Consider the following 20625-nt stretch of genomic DNA (forward strand, 5'->3'; position numbering starts at 1 on the left):
ATTCGCCTTCCTGACCACCTGCTGCACCTGCAAGCTGGGTTTTTGCGACTCATGCACAAGGACCCCGAGGTCCCTCTGCACCGTCACCTGCTGCAGTTTTTCGCCTCGTAAGTAATAGTCCTTCCTACCATTCTTCCTACCAAAGTGGACCACCTCACACTTGCCAACATTAAATTCCATTTGCCATTTCCTGGCCCATTCGCCCAGCCTATCTAGATCCTTCTGCAGACTCTCCACACCCTCCGCACAATTTGCCTTTCCCCCAATCTTGGTGTCATCAGCAAATTTCGACACCCCACACTCGGTTCCCTCCTCCAGATCATCTATATAAATGGTAAATAGCTGAGGCCCCAGCACCGACCCCTGGGGCACCCCACTAGTCACCAACCGCCAATCCGAATAGCACCCATTGACCCCCACTCTCTGCCTCCTATTTGACAACCAATCCTCTATCCACGCTAACACCCTACCCCCAACTCCATGTCCCCTGACCTTCTGCAATAACCTCTTGTGAGGTACCTTGTCAAACGCCTTCTGAAGATCCAGAAAGACCACATCCACCGGCTCTCCTCTATCCACTGCCCTAGACACATCCTCATAGAACTCCAGTAAATTTGTCAGACACGACTTCCCTTTAATGAAACCGTGTTGCGTCCGCCCTATCAAGCAATTCCCTTCAAGATGCCTCGCAATTTCCTCCTTAATGACAGATTCTAACATTTTACCTACCACAGACGTTAAACTAACCGGCCTATAATTGCCCGCCTTTTGCCTGGCACCCTTCTTAAACAACGGCGTAACATTAGCCGTTTTCCAATCATCCGGCACTTCCCCGGAATCCAGCGACGTCTGGAAAATAACCACCAAGGCATCCACTATCACCTCCGCCATTTCTTTCAGAACCCTCGGATGCATTCCATCCGGTCCTGGGGACTTGTCCACAATCAGCTTGTAGAAGCTTTTCTTATCTGTTTTGATATTCTAAGCTCATAGCTTTAATTTTCTTTGTAGCTTTTTTTGTGGCTTTCTGTTGACCTTGAAGGATTTCCCAATCCTCTAATTTCCCACTTATCTTTGCCACTTTGTATGCATTTTCTTTCAGTGTGGTACCCTCTTTTATTTCCTTTGACATGCATGGCTGATTATCCCTTGTTCTACAGTCCTTCTTTATCACTGGTATTCTTTTGAAGAGCGCTGTGAAAAATCACTTTGTGAAATAGCCTTCACGTTTAAGTGTGCCCTCCATTGTATTGTGTAGCATTACCACTGTGCTAAATGGGATAGACTTTGGACATATCTAGCAACTCCAGTCTTGACATCTTGACATCACTGTTGGCATCAGAAGCAACGGAATCCTGCTCAACCAGAATCTGTAACCTCGTAGCACAGCATATCTCTCACTCTACCATGACCACTAAACCAAAGGATCGACCCTGATTCAATGAAGAGTGCAGGCGAACTTGTCAAGAGCAGCATCAGGCATAACTGAAATCTGATGAAGCTATAATTACAGGACTGCTTGGCTGTCAAGCAGCATAAGCAGCAAGAAATAGATCTAAGCAATTCCACAACCAACAGATCAGATCTAAGCTCTGCAGTCTTGCCACATCCAGCTGTGAATGGTGGTAGACAATTAAAGAACTCAAATATCCCCATCTTCAACAACAGAGGAGCCCAGCACACCAGTGCAAAAGATAAGATTGTTGCAGGTGCTTCAGCCTTAAGCCAAAAGTGCTGAGTGGATAATCCATATCAGCCTCCTCTGGCAGTCTCCAGCATGATGTGGGTATGCCAGCGTTGGACTGGCGTAAACACAGTAAAAAGTCTGACAACACCAGGTTTTAGTCCAACCGATTTATTTGATAATAGACTCACAAGCTTTCGGGGTTAGTCCATTCACCTGACGAAGGGACTAACCCCGAAAGCTTGTGAGTCTATTATCAAATAAATCGGTTGGACTAAAACCTGGTGTTGTCAGACTTTTTACTGAGTCTCCAGCATCACAGATGCCAGTCTTCAGCCAATTTGATTCACTCCATGTTATATTAAGAAACAGTGAAGCTCTGGATACTGCAAACTCTATGGGCCCTGACAGTATTCCAGCAATATTACTGAAGATGTGCTCCAGGACTTGCCACACCCCTAGCCAAGCTGTTCAGCTACAAAACTATCATCAACCCAGCATTGTGAAAAATTGCCAAGGTGCCGTCTCCCTAAAAAGCAGCACAAATCCAACCCAGCTAATTACTGCCCCATTAGTCTACTCTCGATCATCGATAATGTGATGAGGTCCTGAATACTGTTTCAAGTGCCACTTGCTTTGCAATAACCAGCTCCTTGATGCTCAATTTAGGCTCTGCCAGGGCCCCTCTGCTCCTGATCACATTACGGTTTTGGTTCAAACATGGACAAAGGAGCTGAATTCCAGAGATAAGGGAAAGTGCCTTCCCCGCCCTTGACATTAAGGCAGCATTGCATCAGGAGCTCTGGTGAAACTGAAATCGATGGGAATTGTTGTGGGAGAATCACTCCACTGTTTGGAGTCATACCTAGTATAAAAGAAGATGATTGTGGTGGTTGGAGGTTGGTAATCTTAACTCTAGAGCATCACAACAGGAATTTCTCAGGATAGTTTCCTTGGCCTAACCATCTTCATCTGCTACACCAATGACCTTCCTTCTGTCATCATGTCAGAAGTGGTGATGTTTGCTGCTGTTTGCAAAATGTTCAGCACTATTCACGACTCAGACACTGAAGTACTCGATGTCCAAATGCAGCAAGATCAGAACAATACTTAGGATTGGACTGACAAGTGGCAAATAATATTTGCGCCATATAAATACCAGGCAATGACTATCTGCAACAAGAGAGAATCTAACCACCTCCCCATGACATTTAATGACATTACCATTGTTGAATCTCCCACTACCACCATCCTAAACAGAAACTGAACTGGACCAGCCATTTAACGACTATGACAATTAACTCACCACCTGACTCCCCAAAGCCTGTCCCCCATCTACAAGCCACAAGTCAAATGTGTGATCAAATATTCTCCATTCGCCTGGATGAATGCACCTCCAAAGATACTTCAGAAATTTGACGTCATCCAGGATAAAGCAGCTTGCTTGAGTGGCAGCCAATCCACCACAATGAATACTTACTTTTTCCATGGTGGCAGCAATGTGTATCATCTACAAGATGCACTACAGCTTCTCACCAAGGCTTCTGAGGCAGCACTTTCCAAGCCCATGACTGCTACCACTTAGAAGGATAAAGGCAGCAGATACATGGTGCACCAACTCCTGGATATTTCCTGCCCAACTCACTTACCGCCCTGACTTGGAAATATATTGTTGTTCCTTCTGTTGCTGAGTTAAAATCCTGGAATTTCCTTCAGATCTGCACTGTGGGTGTACCTATGCCACATGGATTGCAACAGTTCAAGAAGGCAGCTCACACCTTTGTCAAGGGCAATTAGAGAAGGACAGTAAATGCTAGCCTAGCCAGTGATGCCCTCATCTTGTAAATGTGCATATGTGGCTTTCTATCCCATCATCTAAGTCATTTATAAATATGATGGAGTCCTAACTTGAGATACCATTAGTCGCGTCCTGTATATTAGCCCTACTGTTGTCTCCTGCCACGCTGCGAAGTTCCTAACCAGGTCAACCACTTTTCTTAATTCGACTAACTTCAACTTTAGCTAACAGTTTCCTATGAGGGGCTTTATCAGATGCCTACTGGAAGTCTGTATGAATGACAGCCTAGACTTGCAAAAAATTCAATCCAGTTCAGAAAGAGATGTGGTGTGTAAGGTCATCTATAGATGTCGTTAGGAACCCCAGTATGTTATCCAATGAATTAAGGTTGAATTGTGACTGCAAAATCTTATGTCTATGTATAAATTCTTTGGTGGGTCTTGGTTATTGACTGTTCCCTTGTATAACTTGAAAGAAAGTGCAGCTTTTTTGCTGTTGAAGTTTCTGTTCAAGAGATTTCTTGAATTATATTTTAGCCTTTAAGATTCTTGTTCACCCTTGTACTAATTCACACATGCCTGAAAAAGAACATAATTCACATGGACCATAGTTTGCTGTTGAAAACAGTTGAGCTGTGGCATATAATTTCTGCTGATTTGCATGTGATGTATTTGTTTGGACTGGGTCACCTTTGGCCGGTTTAGAATGGTACAGTTAGTAAACTTCTTATGGTTATTAGTTATATTGACAGATTTTCTAATATTGGTGCTCATTCCAAGTTGGCTGAATTGTGATAGTTCTTTGGGTATCTTGTTGATTAACCGCCATCCTGCTTTTTCTATATGTTGCTGATTGAATTTGACTGCTAAACTGGACGTGCATCTTTGCACAACTGTTTGCACCTCTTCTGTCAACGGCAACTGGATAAGCTTGCCCTCCTAAAGAGAACCATTGTCAGGGTAAACTGCGCTTTAAGTAGAGCACAACCAGTTTCTGAATAATACACCCATGACACAAATTTTCAAGGTTGCATATTCACAGGGGTTGTATTTAAATTTCACTTTTTTTTGCTTTTCTGTAGATGCTTACCCTGTTGGTTATGGAACTTAATATTATTCAGAAAAAGAGGCCTTATTGTATCGTTAAACTACTTTAGAGTTGCACTTTTTTTTACACACAATTTATCACCTAAATGAAGGTTCTCAAAACTGGAGACCAAAATACAAAGAGAGAATTAACTACCTGTCTCATTTATTAAAAACAGCTTAGAATGGTACAATTAGTAAACTTTTTATGGTTATTAGTTGTATTGACAGATTTTCTAATATTGGTGTTCATTCCAAATTGGCTGAATTGTAGTAGTTCTTTGGGTATCTTGTTGATCAACTGCGATCCATCTTTTTCTCAATGCTGGTGATTGAATTTAACTGCTAAACTGGATGTGCACCTTTGCACAATTGTTTACATCCCTTCTCTGAATGGCAACTGGATAAGCTGGTGTAGTTGTACATTAGTGGAAGGTATCAACAAGATAAGTTGCTTTTTTGTGATATGGAACAAGATCATGTGAAGATGAATTAAAATAATATAATTTGGATTTTTCTTCAGCCTTTATCTTAGTTTGTAGATGGTAATTCAGTTTGTAGATGACCTCTCCTATCTAAACTTAAGCAATTGACATTGTATTATGTAGAATTGTATAAAGTGAAAAATAAAACTGGATTTTACACATTTTTCAAATAATTTTTAAGATCACAGTAATTGACTTGAGTTAATTTGATTAACATATCTGCTTGACATGTTTAACACTATTTCTAATTCAATAAAGGTCAAATTAGTTTGTGCAGTAAATGAAATAGTGTCTAGGTAATGGATTTTAACCACATCATGATTACTGTATTTGTCTTTAGTTGACAAATTTGTCTTTCCACGTCTGTTTTATAACAAATGATAAGAATACAAATTTCCCATAAAAGCTAGCAATGAGTCTTCTGAAACAACGATGGATCATTTCTATGTTTAGCACTGGGAGAAATAGTTTCATAAAATATTAGAGAAGTGAGTGAAATATTTCAGTGTTCCTGTAGCCAGAATCAAAACATCAATGTGTATGACACCATGTGACTTGCTCCAGAATAGGGCAATAACTCATGAATTTAAAAGCTTAACTGACTATTAGTGTAGGAAAATGGATTTTAACATTCTGCATCTCTGCTCATTTAATATATCCCAGCCTGGGTGGGTTAGGTTGATAAGTTTTCGAGGAAATATTTTGATTCAACATTACTATTTTCAACTCCAAAATAGGGTGTCTTTGAGCATTGCAAAAGCTTAATATGTGAATTTTCCATGACATATTAGCAAGAAGTTAGAAAAAGGCGCAAGAAACGGAAACATAAATCCAGTCGTCCAAGGTTACGTTTTCTGAAATGTCCAGATAAAATACCAGATGAAGAATACATATTGCTTTATTTAAAAACCAGCATTGATTCAAAGATGTTCGTGGATTAAACTAATGATTTGGATTGAGCAACCTTTTGAATTGATGAGCAGGTAAGCACCTTTTATCCAGGATTTCAGCTAAGATCGTAGCAGTCGGAAAGAAAATTCCCAGAGGATCTCCATCTGCATTTCTAACCTCTTCACATGAGAAAATGGTTCATTTTCTGAACTGTTTGTACTTATTTTGTATATTAAACATAGTTTGAGTTTAAATTTAGTATGAAATGGAGCAAATTACTTTCTTCCGACACTGAGCACAACCGTGTGAATTCTGTATCATTTCAGGGAGAATAAAGACTATGAAATTGTTCAGCTTAAAATCGTGCCTACATACGAAAACAAGTGCAAGTTGAGATGCAGGGAGCAGAGATCTTGCTGATCTCTCCAGAACCATTCATTCTTGAACTGGCGAAATATGTATCTGGAAGGCTGGTAATCAGGTTACTGCAATATCCCTTCGAAATCAGCTTATGAAATGGCATGATCAGAATGTTCTTCAAGGCCTACCTTTTCTTTAGCGAGCTATAAAAGACTACACTGCTTTGGAATCAGCAATGAAGGAAACTATTTTTGTAAGACTTCCTTTGGAGCAAGAAATGGGAAAGCTAATTATTCTGGCCTCAGCTTCCACAGAATATATCTATGTGTCCACATATCAGAAAAGTAATTTGATACTTAACATTTTGGAATTTGGAAGGGCTTCCATCCTAGCTGTTAGTGTGATAAAGATTGGTGTATTTTTCTGGAAACTGTATTCGACTTGTGGAAGAAGATCTTTGTTGTTTGACATGTAGTCCGAAAATAGGGATTCTGCCATTGTCTTTTTGACAAGGTAGTTATGCTGCTGGGGATTAGTGAAAAAGTGAGCATTATTTGATTCATTCAATACCAAAGCAGTAATTTAGGACCACCTATATGGCTCAGTTGATAGCTTTGTTGCGCATCTAGTCTTTGAAAAAATGTAATTAGACGTTTTTATACTTGCCTCTATCTGAAACAAATTTACTAAATGAGCCGAATTTCCACCTTATATTCTTCAGTGACCACCAAGGATTCTTACTTTAGCCTTCTGAAACTATTTTGAAAAGTCTACCATGCATTAGTTGATGAGCTTTCCCATCTTTTGCTTCAAAAGAAGTCTTACAAAAATAGTTTACTTCATTGCTGATACCACAGCAGTGCACAGTCTTTCATAGCTCCCTAAAGAAAAGGTAGGCCCTGAAGAATATTCTGACGATGCCATTTCATAAGGTGATTTTGAAGGGATATTGTAACGTTGGAAAGTTGGCCTGCCCCTCCCAAAAAAAACTTACTTCATTTTTTTCCATTTTAATTATGTTTTACCAAGTAACTTGGTTGAGTACTGGTGGGTGATTTCACTGGTAGGTTGTAAATTCAGTTGTCAGCCTCAAGATAAGACTCATCTGTTATAATATTGTTATGCCATGTCATAAAGATCAAAAGTGCCACTTACTGAGCTGTTTGTTGCTGCAAATTTAATTTTCCATGACTTCTGGCATTTCTAAACAGGGGAGTGTACATGCACGCACAAAAATAGTTCAAACAATATTTTCTTGTCAGGAAACTCATCCGTTCCATGTCAGCAGTAATAGCTTCCTGAGTTATTTCTTTGTCTAGCTTCACTGGGCACAATATTTCAGGTTACAGAAAAGGCAAGGCGAATATTGGATGTTAATATATCCGGATAAAGTTTAGAAAAATGTGACCAAATCCAATTGATGTGCAGGGAAGAATTACAAACTTGTAACAATATTAAAACTGCATAGTAATCTATGAACTGCCAAAAAAAATCAATTGTGCAATTAGACTAGACTATAACAAGTTCCGGAGAAGTTACTATTACTATCTTCACATGTATTGCTATTCCACAACAGTAGGCTGTGAACAGTAGATGTATAATACAGGAAAGCACAGTCCACTCTAGACTCAATTTCCATGTTCCTCTCTCCCTCGTTCTTCATACCGTCCTCCATCCTGCCTCCTTTCTACCCCCTCTTCTCTTCTTCCTCCTCATCCCTCACCCAACCCATCTCTCCTTTCATGCTCCCTTTTCCAACCTTTCCTCTTTCCTCCATTTTCCTGTATTATAATTATCATGGTAGCATAAAGTAATGCCTTGTAGAAGGGGATAGGGGGACAATGTTGCCATGTCTCACCAATCAACACATTTGTATTAATTAAGTACAGTCAGAGGTCTCACAACACCAGGTTAAAGGCCAAGATTTATTTGGAATCACGAGTTTTTGGAGCGCCGCTCCTTCAGGTGAGTGGAGAGTTGCGTTCACAAACAGGGCATATATAGACAAAGACTCAATTGCACGATGATGGTTGGAGTACGAATTTTTTCAGGTAAACAAGTCTTCACAGGTACGGACAAGAGCATAAGAACATAAGAAATAGGAGCAGGAGTAGGCCATCTAGCCCTTCGAGCCTGCCCCGCCATTCAATAAGATCATGGCTGATCTGTCGCTGCTTAGTTCCACTTTCCCGCCCTCTCCCCATAACCCTTAATCCCCTCTCTTATCAAAAACCCATCAACCCGCGTCTTAAAAATATTTAGCGAGGCAGCCTCCACCACTTCAACGGGCAGAGAATTCCAGAGATTCACCACCCTTTGAGTGAAAAAGTTCCTCCTCAACTCCGTTCTATACTGCCCCCCTTTTATCTTGAGGCTGTGCCCCCTAGTCCTACTGTCTTTTTTGAGGGGGAAGAGTCTTTCCACCTCTATCCTATCCATCCCATTCATCATCTTATACGTCTCAATGAGATCTCCCCTCATTCTTCTAAACTCTAACGAGTACAAGCCCAGTTTATTCAGCCTCTCCTCATAGCTCAACCCCCTCAACTCCGGTATCAGCCTAGTAAACCTCCTCTGCACTCCCTCCAAGGCCAAAATATCTTTGCGCAGGTGCGGCGCCCAAAACTGCACACAGTACTCCAGCTGCGGCCTCACCAATGCCCTATACAGCTGCAGCAAGACCTCCCTACTTTTATATTCAATCCCCCTCGCTATGAAGGCCAGCATCCCATTCGCCTTCCTGACCACCTGCTGCACCTGCAAGCTGGGTTTTTGCGACTCATGCACAAGGACCCCGAGGTCCCTCTGCACCATCGCCTGCTGCAGTTTTTCGCCCCGTAAGTAATAGTCCTTCCTACCATTCTTCCTACCAAAGTGGACCACCTCACACTTGCCAACACTAAATTCCATTTGCCATTTCCTGGCCCATTCGCCCAGCCTATCTAGATCCTTCTGCAGACTCTCCACACCCTCCGCACAATTTGCCTTTCCCCCAATCTTGGTGTCATCAGCAAATTTCGACACCCCACACTCGGTTCCCTCCTCCAGATCATCTATATAAATGGTAAAAAGCTGAGGCCCCAGCACCGACCCCTGGGGCACTCCACTAGTCACCATCCGCCAATCCGAATAGCACCCGTTGACCCCCACTCTCTGCCTCCTATTTGACAACCAATCCTCTATCCACGCTAACACCCTACCCCCAACTCCATGTCCCTCGACCTTCTGCAATAACCTCTTGTGAGGTACTTTGTCAAACGCCTTCTGAAAATCTAGAAAGACCACATCCACCGGCTCTCCTCTATCCACCGCCCTAGACACATCCTCATAGAACTCCAGTAAATTTGTCAGACACGACTTCCCTTCAATGAAACCGTGCTGCGTCTGCTCTATCAAGTAATTCCCTTCAAGATGCCTCGCAATTTCGTCCTTAATGACAGATTCTAACATTTTACCTACCACAGACGTTAAACTAACCGGCCTATAATTGCCCGCCTTTTGCCTGGCACCCTTCTTAAACAATGGCGTAACATTAGCCGTTTTCCAATCATCTGGCACTTCCCCGGAATCCAGCGATGTCTGGAAAATAACCACCAAGGCATCCACTATCACCTCCGCCATTTCTTTCAGAACCCTCGGATGCATTCCATCCAGTCCTGGGGACTTGTCCACAATCAGCCCCTCCAGTCTGTCGAGCACCGCCTCTCTAGTAACAGTGAAGTCATTAAGACCCTCCAGTCCTACCACCTTTCCATCGCTAACACCCGGCAAATTATTCACGTCCTCCTCCGTGAAGACAGAAACAAAAAAGTTATTCAATACCTTAGCCATATCCCCATCCCCTACCACTAGGTCCCCTTTCTCATCCTCTAAAGGACCAACATTAACCTTAGCCAGCCTCTTCCTTTTTATATATTTATAAAAACTCTTGCTATCCTTTTTTATATTAAGCGCTAGCCCAGCTTCATAGTTTCTCCTACCCTTCTTTATCAACTTCTTTGTCAATCTTTGTTGACATTTAAACCTCTCCCAATCCTCTTCTCGCCCACTACTCTTAGCTACTCTAAATTCCTCCGCTTTTAGTCTAACACTTTTCTTCACCTCCTTCGTTATCCACGGCTTATTACCTCTCCTCCTACTATCCTTTTTGACCATTGGAATAAATTTCTGCTGAGCACCAAGAAAGATCTCCTTAAAGATCCTCCACTGCTCCTCAACAGACCCTCCCTCCAATGCGCTCCCCCAGTCCACATTCGCCAATTCTTCTCTCATCCTACCGTACTCCCCTCTATTCAAACAAAGGACGCGTGTCCGGGAACCCACTTTCTCCTCCTCCATCTGCACCAGAAACTCCACCATACAATGATCACTCTCCCCAAGAGGATCCTTCACCACAAGGTCCCTAATTCTACCCGCCTCATTACATAGCACCAGATCCAAGATAGCTCGCTCCCTCGTCGGCTCCAACACACACTGTTCGAGGAAACTATCCCGGCAGCATTCCAAGAACTCTTCCTCGAGCCCCCCGCGTCCAACATGGGTCGACCAATCAATATGCAGATTGAAATCCCCCATAACTACTGCCGTCCCATTCCTGCACGCCGCACTTATTTGCGCGTTAACAGCCCGCCCCCACCTCCAGATCATTATTCGGGGGCCTATAGACGACACCCACCAGTGTCTTCCTCCCTTTGCTGTTCCTAATCTCCACCCACAACGATTCCACCCCCTGCTCCTTGGCTCCAATATCATCCCTTGCTACCACCGTGATGCTATCCTTAATCAGCAGAGCTACGCCCCCCCACCTTTTCCCTCCTGCCTATCCTTCCTAAACACTTGATAGCCCTGTACATTCAGCTCCCAGTCCCTGTCACCCTGCAGCCACGTCTCTGTAATGGCCACCAGATCGTATCCATTTGTGTCGATCTGCGCCACCAGCTCATCCACTTTATTCTGAATGCTTCGTGCATTCAGATAAAGTGCTTTCATCCCAGCCTTCACCTGGACCCTATTTGCCGTAACGCCACCAACCATACTCACGCCCCCTACTCCCTCTATTATTGGGACATCCTCGGCCTCTTCCCTTACCTGTACCCTCTCCTTAACTTTAGACCTCGTAAGGTCACCTACCCTCACACCCTCCCCCCCCCTAATTAGTTTAAAGCCCTGTCTACAGTCCTCTTTACTCGATTCGCCAGCACTCTGGTCCCAGCACGGTTCAGACCAACCCCATCCCTCCCGAACAGGTCCCACCTACCCCAATACTGGTGCCAATGCCCCATAAATTCAAACCCATTCCTTCCACACCAATCCCTGAGCCACCCATTCACTTCCTTAATCCCGTCAACCCTACGCCCGTCTGCACTTGGTTCAGGCAGTAGCCCAGAGATGACCACCTTGTCGGTTCTACTTTTTAATTCCATTCCCAGCTTTTCATACTCCCTCCCCAGATCCTCAGTCTGCATTTTGCTTACGTCGCCGGCACCCACATGTACCACAACGACTGGATTCTCACCCTCCCACTCCAGGTTCCTCTGCAGCCCAGCTGCGACATCCCGTACCCGAGCACCAGGCAGACAACATACCCTTCTGTGCACTTTGTCATTGTGACAAAGGACAGTGTCAATACCCTTCACCCCACTACCCCCAATAACTACTACGTTCCTTTTCCCCTTCTCTTTGCCTATGTCCTGCTGCAGCACTGTATCGTGTGCAGTCTGCTCACCAACCTCACCTGCCTTGTTCTCGTCCAGCCTGGAAGCAAGAACCTCAAACCTGTTATGCAGATTAAGAGGCTGAGGCCTCCGCTCCTCACCCCCCTTCCTCCTCCCAGCAGCCCCCTCTTGTCCTTGACCCTTAGAGTTAGCCAGTCTAGGGGGGGTGGATGTCACTTGCACCCCATTGACAATGGCACCCTCTCTCCCCTTGATGAGCCTCAGTGTCTGTAGCTCAGAGGCCAGCTCATCCACCTTGAGCTGGAGCTCCTCCAGCAACCTGCACTTACTGCAGATATGGTCACTGGGATGGACCCTGGAGTCCACCAGTTCCCACATCATACAGAAACCACACATCACATGCCCCTCCATTATTCACTGTAGTAGTTTTGAAAAAAATTTTTTTTTTTTGTTTTTTTCTTGTTTTTCAAACGAACTCACCTGGCCTTTTTTCCTTCAAGCCCTTTTTGATATTAAGCCCTAGTAGCTCACTCTGCTTCCCACTCACTCCGCTGCCCGCTGCCTACACCAGGCCTCCTTTTAAACCTGGCGCTGATTTAAAGCTGATGTCCCACAACTGCCTGCTAACCACTCCCTCAGAATTTTTAAAGCAGTAAATACAATAAATAAATGCTTTAAACAGTTCTACAAAAAACAAAGTGCTTTAAACTTATTTTAAACAGGTTTTTAACAGGTAAAATCTTAGCTCTCTCTCTGCTCCTTCACTCGTCTGCTCCAGCAAACAATGGAAGACTTCACCGTGTGGTCAGTTGATATTTAAAGCTGATGGCCCACAACTGCCTGCTAACCACTCCCTCAGAATTCCCTCAGACAATGTGAGTGGAGAGAGTTTTAATCACAGGTTAAAGAGGTGTGAATTGTTTTCAGCCTCTCTCCACTTGCATTGTCTGTGCCTGTGCAGACTTGATTACCTGTGAAGACTCGCATTTCCAACCATTATCTTGCAATTGAGTCTTTGTGTACATATGCCCTGTTTGTGAACCCAACTTTCCACTCACCTGATGAAGGAGCAGTACTCCAAAAGCTCATGATTCCAAATAAACCTGCTTGACTTTAACCTGGTGTTGTGAGACTTCTTACTATGCCCACCCCAGTCCAATGCCAGCATCTCCACATCATATTGATTAAACAGGTCACCGTTTTGATTAAGTTTCCAATTTCTGTAAGATGTGAAGAATTAAGTCGAGTGGAGGGTAGATAAAAACACTTGTGTGACTACTCAGTAGTGCAGCATAATAGGCACCATGTGCTAAAATGAATAAAAGTGACTATTCCTTTACTGAAAATTGAATAATGTTTGTAACTTGCATTCATTTCTGTGGCCAAAATCATACATTTTTGTAAATGACGATCAGAAGATTAAGTAACAAATATGACAGGAAGAATAAAAAAATGAGACATTTTCTTATTCACACTGCTGGATTGGGAAGGTGAACAGATGAATTTTTGCCAGTAAGTTAGTTTTACCTCGTGACATTCAAGGTTGAAGGAAATGGCTGATTGTCTAATGAGTTATCAGGACGATACTGACCTCTTTCATCTTTTAAGAGCCTAATGATTGAAAAATGAACTTTAGCAATAACAGAATGGTGAATAAAAGCTAGAACTTCTGGGATCCTGTATACCAAAAAAAAAATTGTGCCATGCCAGATGCCATTGTCATTGATGGAGGATAAATTCTAAAGAAGCATTTCTGTTCTAATACTCTCTCTAGTGCGAAAGGGAATAACATAGCTTGAGCAACATTTTTTGCCAACATACAGCTGGCAGATGTGGATCTTTTCATCACTTTGGGAGAAGATGGTTGTATTCACTGAAAGGACTTCATAGAATCACAACTTTTACAATGTAAAACGAGGTCATTTGGCCCATCAAGTCTGCATTGGCTCTCTGACTCCTGCCTAATCCACCTGCCCTGCCTTATCCCTGTAATCTTGCATGTTCCGTCTTTTCAGACAGCAGTCCAATTCCCTTCTGAACAGCTCTATATCGAATCTATCTCCACCACTCTCAGGAATTTCATTCTCGTCTCCAACCACCCTCTTGATGTTTTAAAAAAAAAGCCTTGTCACTTTAATTCCTTTTGCCAATTAGTTTGACAGTCTAGTCCTTGATGCTCTCCAGTGGAAACAGTTTCTCACTATCCTGTCCATATGCCTTAGGAACTTAACACCTCTCTCAAGCCTCCTTTCAGCCTCCTCTTCTTCAAGGAAAACAGGCTCCCCAATCTATTCTCAGTTTCAGTTCTTCCTCTGTGGAATCATTCTTACGAATCTCTTGTGTACACTATCCAGTGCCTCCACATTCTTCCTGAAATATGCTGCCTAGAACTGGACAGAATACCCCAGGAGAGGCCCAACTAGTGTCATGTACAATTGCAACATGATCTTACGTTTGTACTCAGTGCCCCTTTTAATATAGCCTGAGACACCACATGCATTATTGATTGCCCTCTCAACATGCCTTGCCATCTTCAATGACTGAAGTAAATGTGCACAAAAGTCCCTCTTTTCCTACATCTCTTTGAGTTTCTCCATTGATTTCATGCTGTCTCACCAAAGTCCTTCTGCCAAAATGAATCGCCTCTCATATTTCTGCAAAGAATTTCATCTGCCACTTTTGTGCCCAATCCACCAATAGGCCTATGTCCTATTGAAATTCAAGACTGTCTTTGTCACAGCTTCCAATCATCTTATCATTTTCAACTTTTGAAATCATGCCCTGAACATCAGAGCATGGCCCCCAACAGTGATCCCTGGAAGCCTCCACTGTAAATCTTTCTCCAGTTTGAAAAACAACCAGTTATTACTTAGAGGAACAAATTATGCAGATCAGGCTCCTTCGTCATTTGCGGGACCAGCTTAGCATATCAGGCTGCCTAACGATTCAACCACCATGTGCTGCTGACTTTGTTTCGCACAGTGGGACACTAACGGATGTGAAGCCCTTCTCACCAGCACTATTTAAAGAGATCATGAAAGCTAATTGCTGTTTGACTTTTGACCACTTCTGCTTTATTTTAGCACTCTCCAAAGTTTACTTTGTCTGCACGGAGAGGAATTTGGCTGCTTTCGCACAGCTGTTGTTGTTTTAAGGGTACAATGCTCAGCAGGTCCAGCAGCATTAGTGGAGCAAGAATCAGAGTTAATGTTCTAGGTGTGTCAGAAGTTAAATTTTTCTCTCTACAGATGCTGCCAGACCTGCCGAGTGCTTCCAGCATTTGTTTTTATTTGATATTTTCAACATCTGCCGTCATTTGTTTCTCTGTCTATATGTGGGTGGCCTGGTAATGCTGCCTTTTAATATCGAGTACAGTGGGGATTGGCAAGGAAGACGACACAGAGCGGGGGAAGCTGCCAGAAGAGAAGGGCATGAACAGGAAACCATATGCACAGATGGTCTTCAAAGATCACTTCTCCAGCTTCAGCTTGGCAGAGGAGCAATGTATGAAATAGCTTCACTTTCGCAAGGAGGCTGTTACTGAGCTACTGCAGCCATAACTCCCAATTTCAAATCGGGGTAGAGAAAATACTGTCTTTGACTATCAGGCAGAGAATACTATGAGAGGACATAAAATTGTTGCATACTTCACCTTGTAAAATGCCATTGACTGCATGTACACTGTCCTATATATTCCCCCCCCATCAATAGGCCAGACTACTTATCAGTTTGAGGGGATTCCATACCTTCAGAATAAAATTCGTTTGCAGCTGCGGGCCACACGTCTTGCAGGTTTGTGCCCACTATCCTGTGGACAGTCATAACTCTTTCATTCTGTGCAAGTCCTCTGTGTTGCTATTATTTCAATGAGGCTGTCAAGATCCAGGGGGGCTATAGGTTGACAAGGGTCAAGTGCTCCAGGCATTGCTCATGACTCCAGTTAGGAGACTGTACAAAGGAGCGGGCAAACAGTTGTTGGCCTCAAAAATAGCTTCCACTATTCTGAAATACGGAGGTTGTATTGAGATTTGTTTTTTTGTGCAGTACAGCCTTGCTGTCATAGGAACCAACCCATACCATCTTTTCTAAACCAGCAAGTTCACTAAGAGGAGAGGCAGTGACCATGACAGCCCCATCTGGCCAAGCTCTTGGGGACCAACTCATCTAGGAATTGCTTCTTGGCCTTTCGGCTAAGATCAAGTGTAGTATCGACGTGCTGTACTTGGTTGAAGTCATTGGGTTACATTTTAGCTTCATCTGAAGCAATTTTTTCAAGCGGCACCTTGGCCTTCTGGCTAAGATGCAAATGAGATCAAGTCTTGGAGGAGGAACTATACCTACTCCAATCAGCTTGGGTCATGTAGATAAAGCCCAAGACAGGGGGTGAGAGCCCTGTCTTGTCAGCTTGGATTGGGAATGTCCCAACTTGTTGGGACTCTGGATTGGATTGGATTTGATTGGATTGGATTGGAATAAAGTTTAAAAAAAAATCTCCCATTCCCTATTTTATCAGCAGTTTCAAATTCCTAAACTGTCTTCCACAAATTTCCTTCAACCAGCCTTCCTACACTCCACACTTAATGGTCTTTCTCTCAATTTGTTGGAAAGATAGATACTGTTTCGGTGAAGAAGGAGTTTAATTTAAAACAGCCTTGATTTCTTCTCTCACCACCCATAAATGAACGGGTTTTTTTTTCAGTTTCCCTTTATAAGCGGGTGTTGCATTTTCCTCCAATCTTTCAGTTTTGCAGTGATCAAATCCTCCTAACCCAACAGCAATCTCCAGGGAGCATTAAGATTAGAGGTTTAATTTACTTTACATACACTCAAAATGTGGAAGAGGGTTCGCAACATCCCCTTCTTTTTGCATTCGTGCAGTGAAAAGGGGGGGGGGGGGGTAAGGGAAAGAAAGAGGAACAGGGCAAAGACCTGAGACAAAATAAAAATTATTTTTTCACATGAATCCAGAGACCATAATCAAAAGTCCAATGGTATATTCCTTCAGAAGGTTAGGTTGGCTGGCTGAAGCTGATTTGGGGTCATCCACTTTTCCAGTAGTGCTGACTTCCCTATGAGAGAAGCTTGTAGAGATAAATAGTTTTGTAGTAGACACAAATGCAGAAGTTCCAGTAGAGACACTGCAGCTGAAGGTCAGGTAATCTAAACCTGAGCAGAGCTGTGGTTCTGCTCTTTCTCATCTAATAAGTTTGCTGGAAGTTTCAGGATCCTTTGTACTCTGAAATGCATAGTCTCCATCGGCCAAGACTTTGCCTCAGAAATGGAAGGAGTCTTTGCACATTTCCTAAGAATTTGATTTCTACGGTTGAAATTCATTTTGTGTAAATCGTAGCCAGTCTTGGCTTTGGTCAGTGTAAAACCTTCGTCCAAATCCAAATGTGAAATCAAATTTATTCACCCTTGTGTATTCCCTTCATGCCTGTCTTGCTTATTCCTTTCTGTACTGAGATGGCGAAAGTGGGCATGGAATTGTTTTATTTTTCAAAGAAATTTTCTTCTGTTAACAGGATATGTTTACAGTATTTTCCATATTTGTTGGATCATGAAGTGAAACTATTAAAAGATCATACAAAGGTGGTCTGTTTCTCGTACCCAATTTAATGAAAATGAGAATTTGCATTTGTATAGTGCCTTTCATGGCCAATTAGATACAGTTACTGTTGTTAGATCAGTAAATACAGCAGCCAATTTTTGGACAGCAAGGTTGCACGAATGTCAGCATTGCAGAATGCGCATTGTATAAAAAGCTTGATATAAAGTAAATATGATCAATATTATAATGGTACTAAACATAAGTAATACAAGTTGACCATTATGCTTGCTGCCACTGGTTTAACCTTTAGAATGTGTGTGCAGATGTACATTCTATTCATGATTACAAAACAGTCTATGACAACTTGCTCAGCGCATAATGAGGATGAATTTCTTGTCCACCATCAAAAAATCTTAAGTGTTTGCCTTTGTTGCTTCCAGTTAATCAAGCCATTGCAATATCTGATTGTTCTTCTGGATTTTCTTGCAGGTTTGATGAACTTGTAAAGAAGTTCAAAGTGGAGTATCATGCTGGTGGCTCTACACAAAATTCAGTCAAAGTAGCCCAGGTTTGTCTTTATCCAGCAATACTCACAACTGATTAGATTATTTCCAATTCTCGTTCAACTAAGAAAGATGATCTGCTTCTAGCTAAAGTTGCTTATTCTATGTTTATTGTGCTGCAACTCCCACAGCCTTATAGTGTTTGTAATAAGATAAATGAGGTGACAATATCACCTCGGGAGGAACTGTGATCAAAATGATTTTCTTATTTTCTGGAGAAAGCAGTGCTGGAGTTTATTTTGTGCACATGTAAAGGTTGGATGTGTGGCTTTCCTGTTCAGTAGCTGCCATTAGGTATAGTACTGGACCAGGTTTGCCCAACCTTTCCATGTGAGGGGTCACATTTCAGTTTTTTTCTCACTCAAGGGCTGGTGAGGAAAATTTGAAAAGATAAGTTTTGGCACAACATTAAACATGGATTTCAATAAGACACTGAGGCATGAACAAAAGAAACAACTTACTGAACAAAAATAAAGCAAAAGCAAAACAATAAATCATTCATTCAAAATTGAATAATTAATAAAGGTGACAATTAGAATGCAAAAGGGTCAAATTGTTTTCACCTCACTGTCAGTCTGAGTAGTTATTAACTCATCCTCACCCAAGGCATGAGTAGGTGAGTTCGTTGGTGCATGGCAGCCCACACACAAACACACTCTCTTTCTCTCTCAAATGCGTGCACTTTCAGGCATGCACATGCCGGCTCAAATTGTCTTTCCCACATTAACTCACACTCTCTCTCCCCCTCGCGCCCGCCCGCCCACCCACCCCTTTCCTGCTCGCACTTGCGCTCACCCACCACCTCCCCCCTCGTGCTCACGCTCGCGTCCGCCCACCCCCTCGCGTTCGCATCCACCCCCTCCACCCTCGTGCTCGTGTCTGCCCGCCCCCTCGCGCTCGTGCCCGCCCACCCCCTCCCCCCTTGCACTCGCCCCCGCCCAACGCCTCCCCCCTTGCGATCGCGATCGACCCCACCCCAGCCGCCTCCCCCGGCCCTGCATCCAGTGCCCTGCCTCGTGTGCCCTCCCCCGTGCATGCGTGCCTGCTCCACCACTGTAGTAACCCTGTAAGGTCCTTAGATAGCACCTTCCATGCCAACAACCTCTACCAGCTGAAGAGGCAATGGTAGCAGAAGTATAGGAATATCACTTAGTTTCCCTCCAATCACACACCATCCTGACTTGGGGTTATATCACTGCCCCTCTTGTTTCGCTGGGTCAAAATCCTGTAACTGATCTCTTGACAATAGTGAGGATGTATCTATGCACAGAGTACAGCAGTTCAAGAAGGCAATTTATTACCACCTTCTTCAGTGCAGTTAAAATTAGGTAATAAAGGCCAGTCTAACTAGAGATGCCTGCATCCAGTGAAGGAATAAAAAACAAAAAATTGTCTAGGATGCTCAACCTCACCTTGGGATTTGAAAACTTGAGTGGAAGCAATTTTAAATTCAATGTTTAGAGTCTGTTACCACTCTTAGTGGTCACTCTTGGTCTCAGTTTAGCACTCAGTGAAGTGACAGCTTGTCTTGGAGCATTGTCTATTCCTCTAGCCTTATCCTGAATAGTTGGGATGTCAGTGGTCTAGATTGTCACTGACATAGTTTGCAGTGATCTGACACAGGCCTTTCTCAATCAAGTCTACAAGTCAAAATGGATCTGCTCTTTTATAGTTTCTTGGTTCCAGTCAATCTGGACATTATGCATTGCCTGCTGCCATTATACTTCAAAATCTAACAAGTGTCTTAAGGCCCTGCATATTAAAAATAGCAACCATTATTGTGCTGTTGGATTAACAGTAAATGCAGAATTATTACTGAGAAATGAAACTAAATCTAAATTAGGGAAACAATTTATTGAAACTACAAGTGCTTTGTCTGCTTATGTTCGCCACTCCAAAGAAGTAAGTCTGACTGCCACATTCATGATTTTTGTATCATGGGACAACATTCCCATTGTAGAGAACAATGAAAAAGGTAATCTATATTAGTTCAAAAGAAATCAACGGTAAAGTATAATAAATGCCAATTGAATAGTTAGCTTGAGTCATAAAATTGAAATAATGTGTTCTATGCTTCTCCAGTCAGCCCACATTTATGTTGAGAGCTGCGTGGGTGGAAAGTCATGATTTCACTTCTAGTGACATGCTTGACAGTCTAGTTCTTGGCTAAGTGGGTAGTCAGCTTCATCTGGAATTCCGCAGCCTATCAAAATGAATTGAGATTTTGTTAAAAAGTTTTCATGTTAGGAATTCAGGCAAAATGTAGTTGAGAGAAGGTTACTGACCAACATTTTGATTTGAAAAGCATGTGCCTCATTTACCTTTTCTATAGTGAAATAAAATTTCTGTCCTCTGCATTCTCCTTTACTTTTTGCACCTCCCAGTGAACCTCCTTGTGTTTCCAAAACAATTGCAGATAATTGCAAGTATGCTCCCCATGTTTTAGCCAACTGTGCCACAGTGACAAACCAGTGTGCTGCATTACTGATAACTCAATTTTATAAGAAACAGGTACTCTTTCCTTTCCAAATGT

The 20625-nt window shown here is 42.7% G+C and overlaps 1 protein-coding gene and 1 non-coding gene across 5 annotated transcripts in view; both read left to right on the forward strand.

Annotated features, from left to right (window-relative positions):
* The window catches only part of LOC145360583 (adenosine kinase-like), a 261050-nt gene that overhangs the window by 108449 nt on the left and 131976 nt on the right, over positions 1 to 20625 (forward strand). For all 4 annotated transcript variants that reach the window (XM_080215917.1, XM_080215918.1, XM_080215920.1 and 1 more), the window contains exon 4: positions 18019 to 18097. In XM_080215917.1, the coding sequence (XP_080072043.1) occupies positions 18019 to 18097 (79 nt within the window). The remainder of the gene's footprint in view (positions 1 to 18018; positions 18098 to 20625) is intronic.
* On the forward strand, positions 16149 to 16331 carry LOC145360604 (U2 spliceosomal RNA). The gene has a single exon (XR_013889751.1). It is a non-coding gene; the product is annotated as a U2 spliceosomal RNA (small nuclear RNA).

The sequence above is a fragment of the Carcharhinus amblyrhynchos genome, chromosome 31 (genome assembly GCF_965287045.1).
Source record: "Carcharhinus amblyrhynchos chromosome 31, sCarAmb.v2.hapA, whole genome shotgun sequence".
Lineage (NCBI taxonomy): Eukaryota > Metazoa > Chordata > Chondrichthyes > Carcharhiniformes > Carcharhinidae > Carcharhinus > Carcharhinus amblyrhynchos.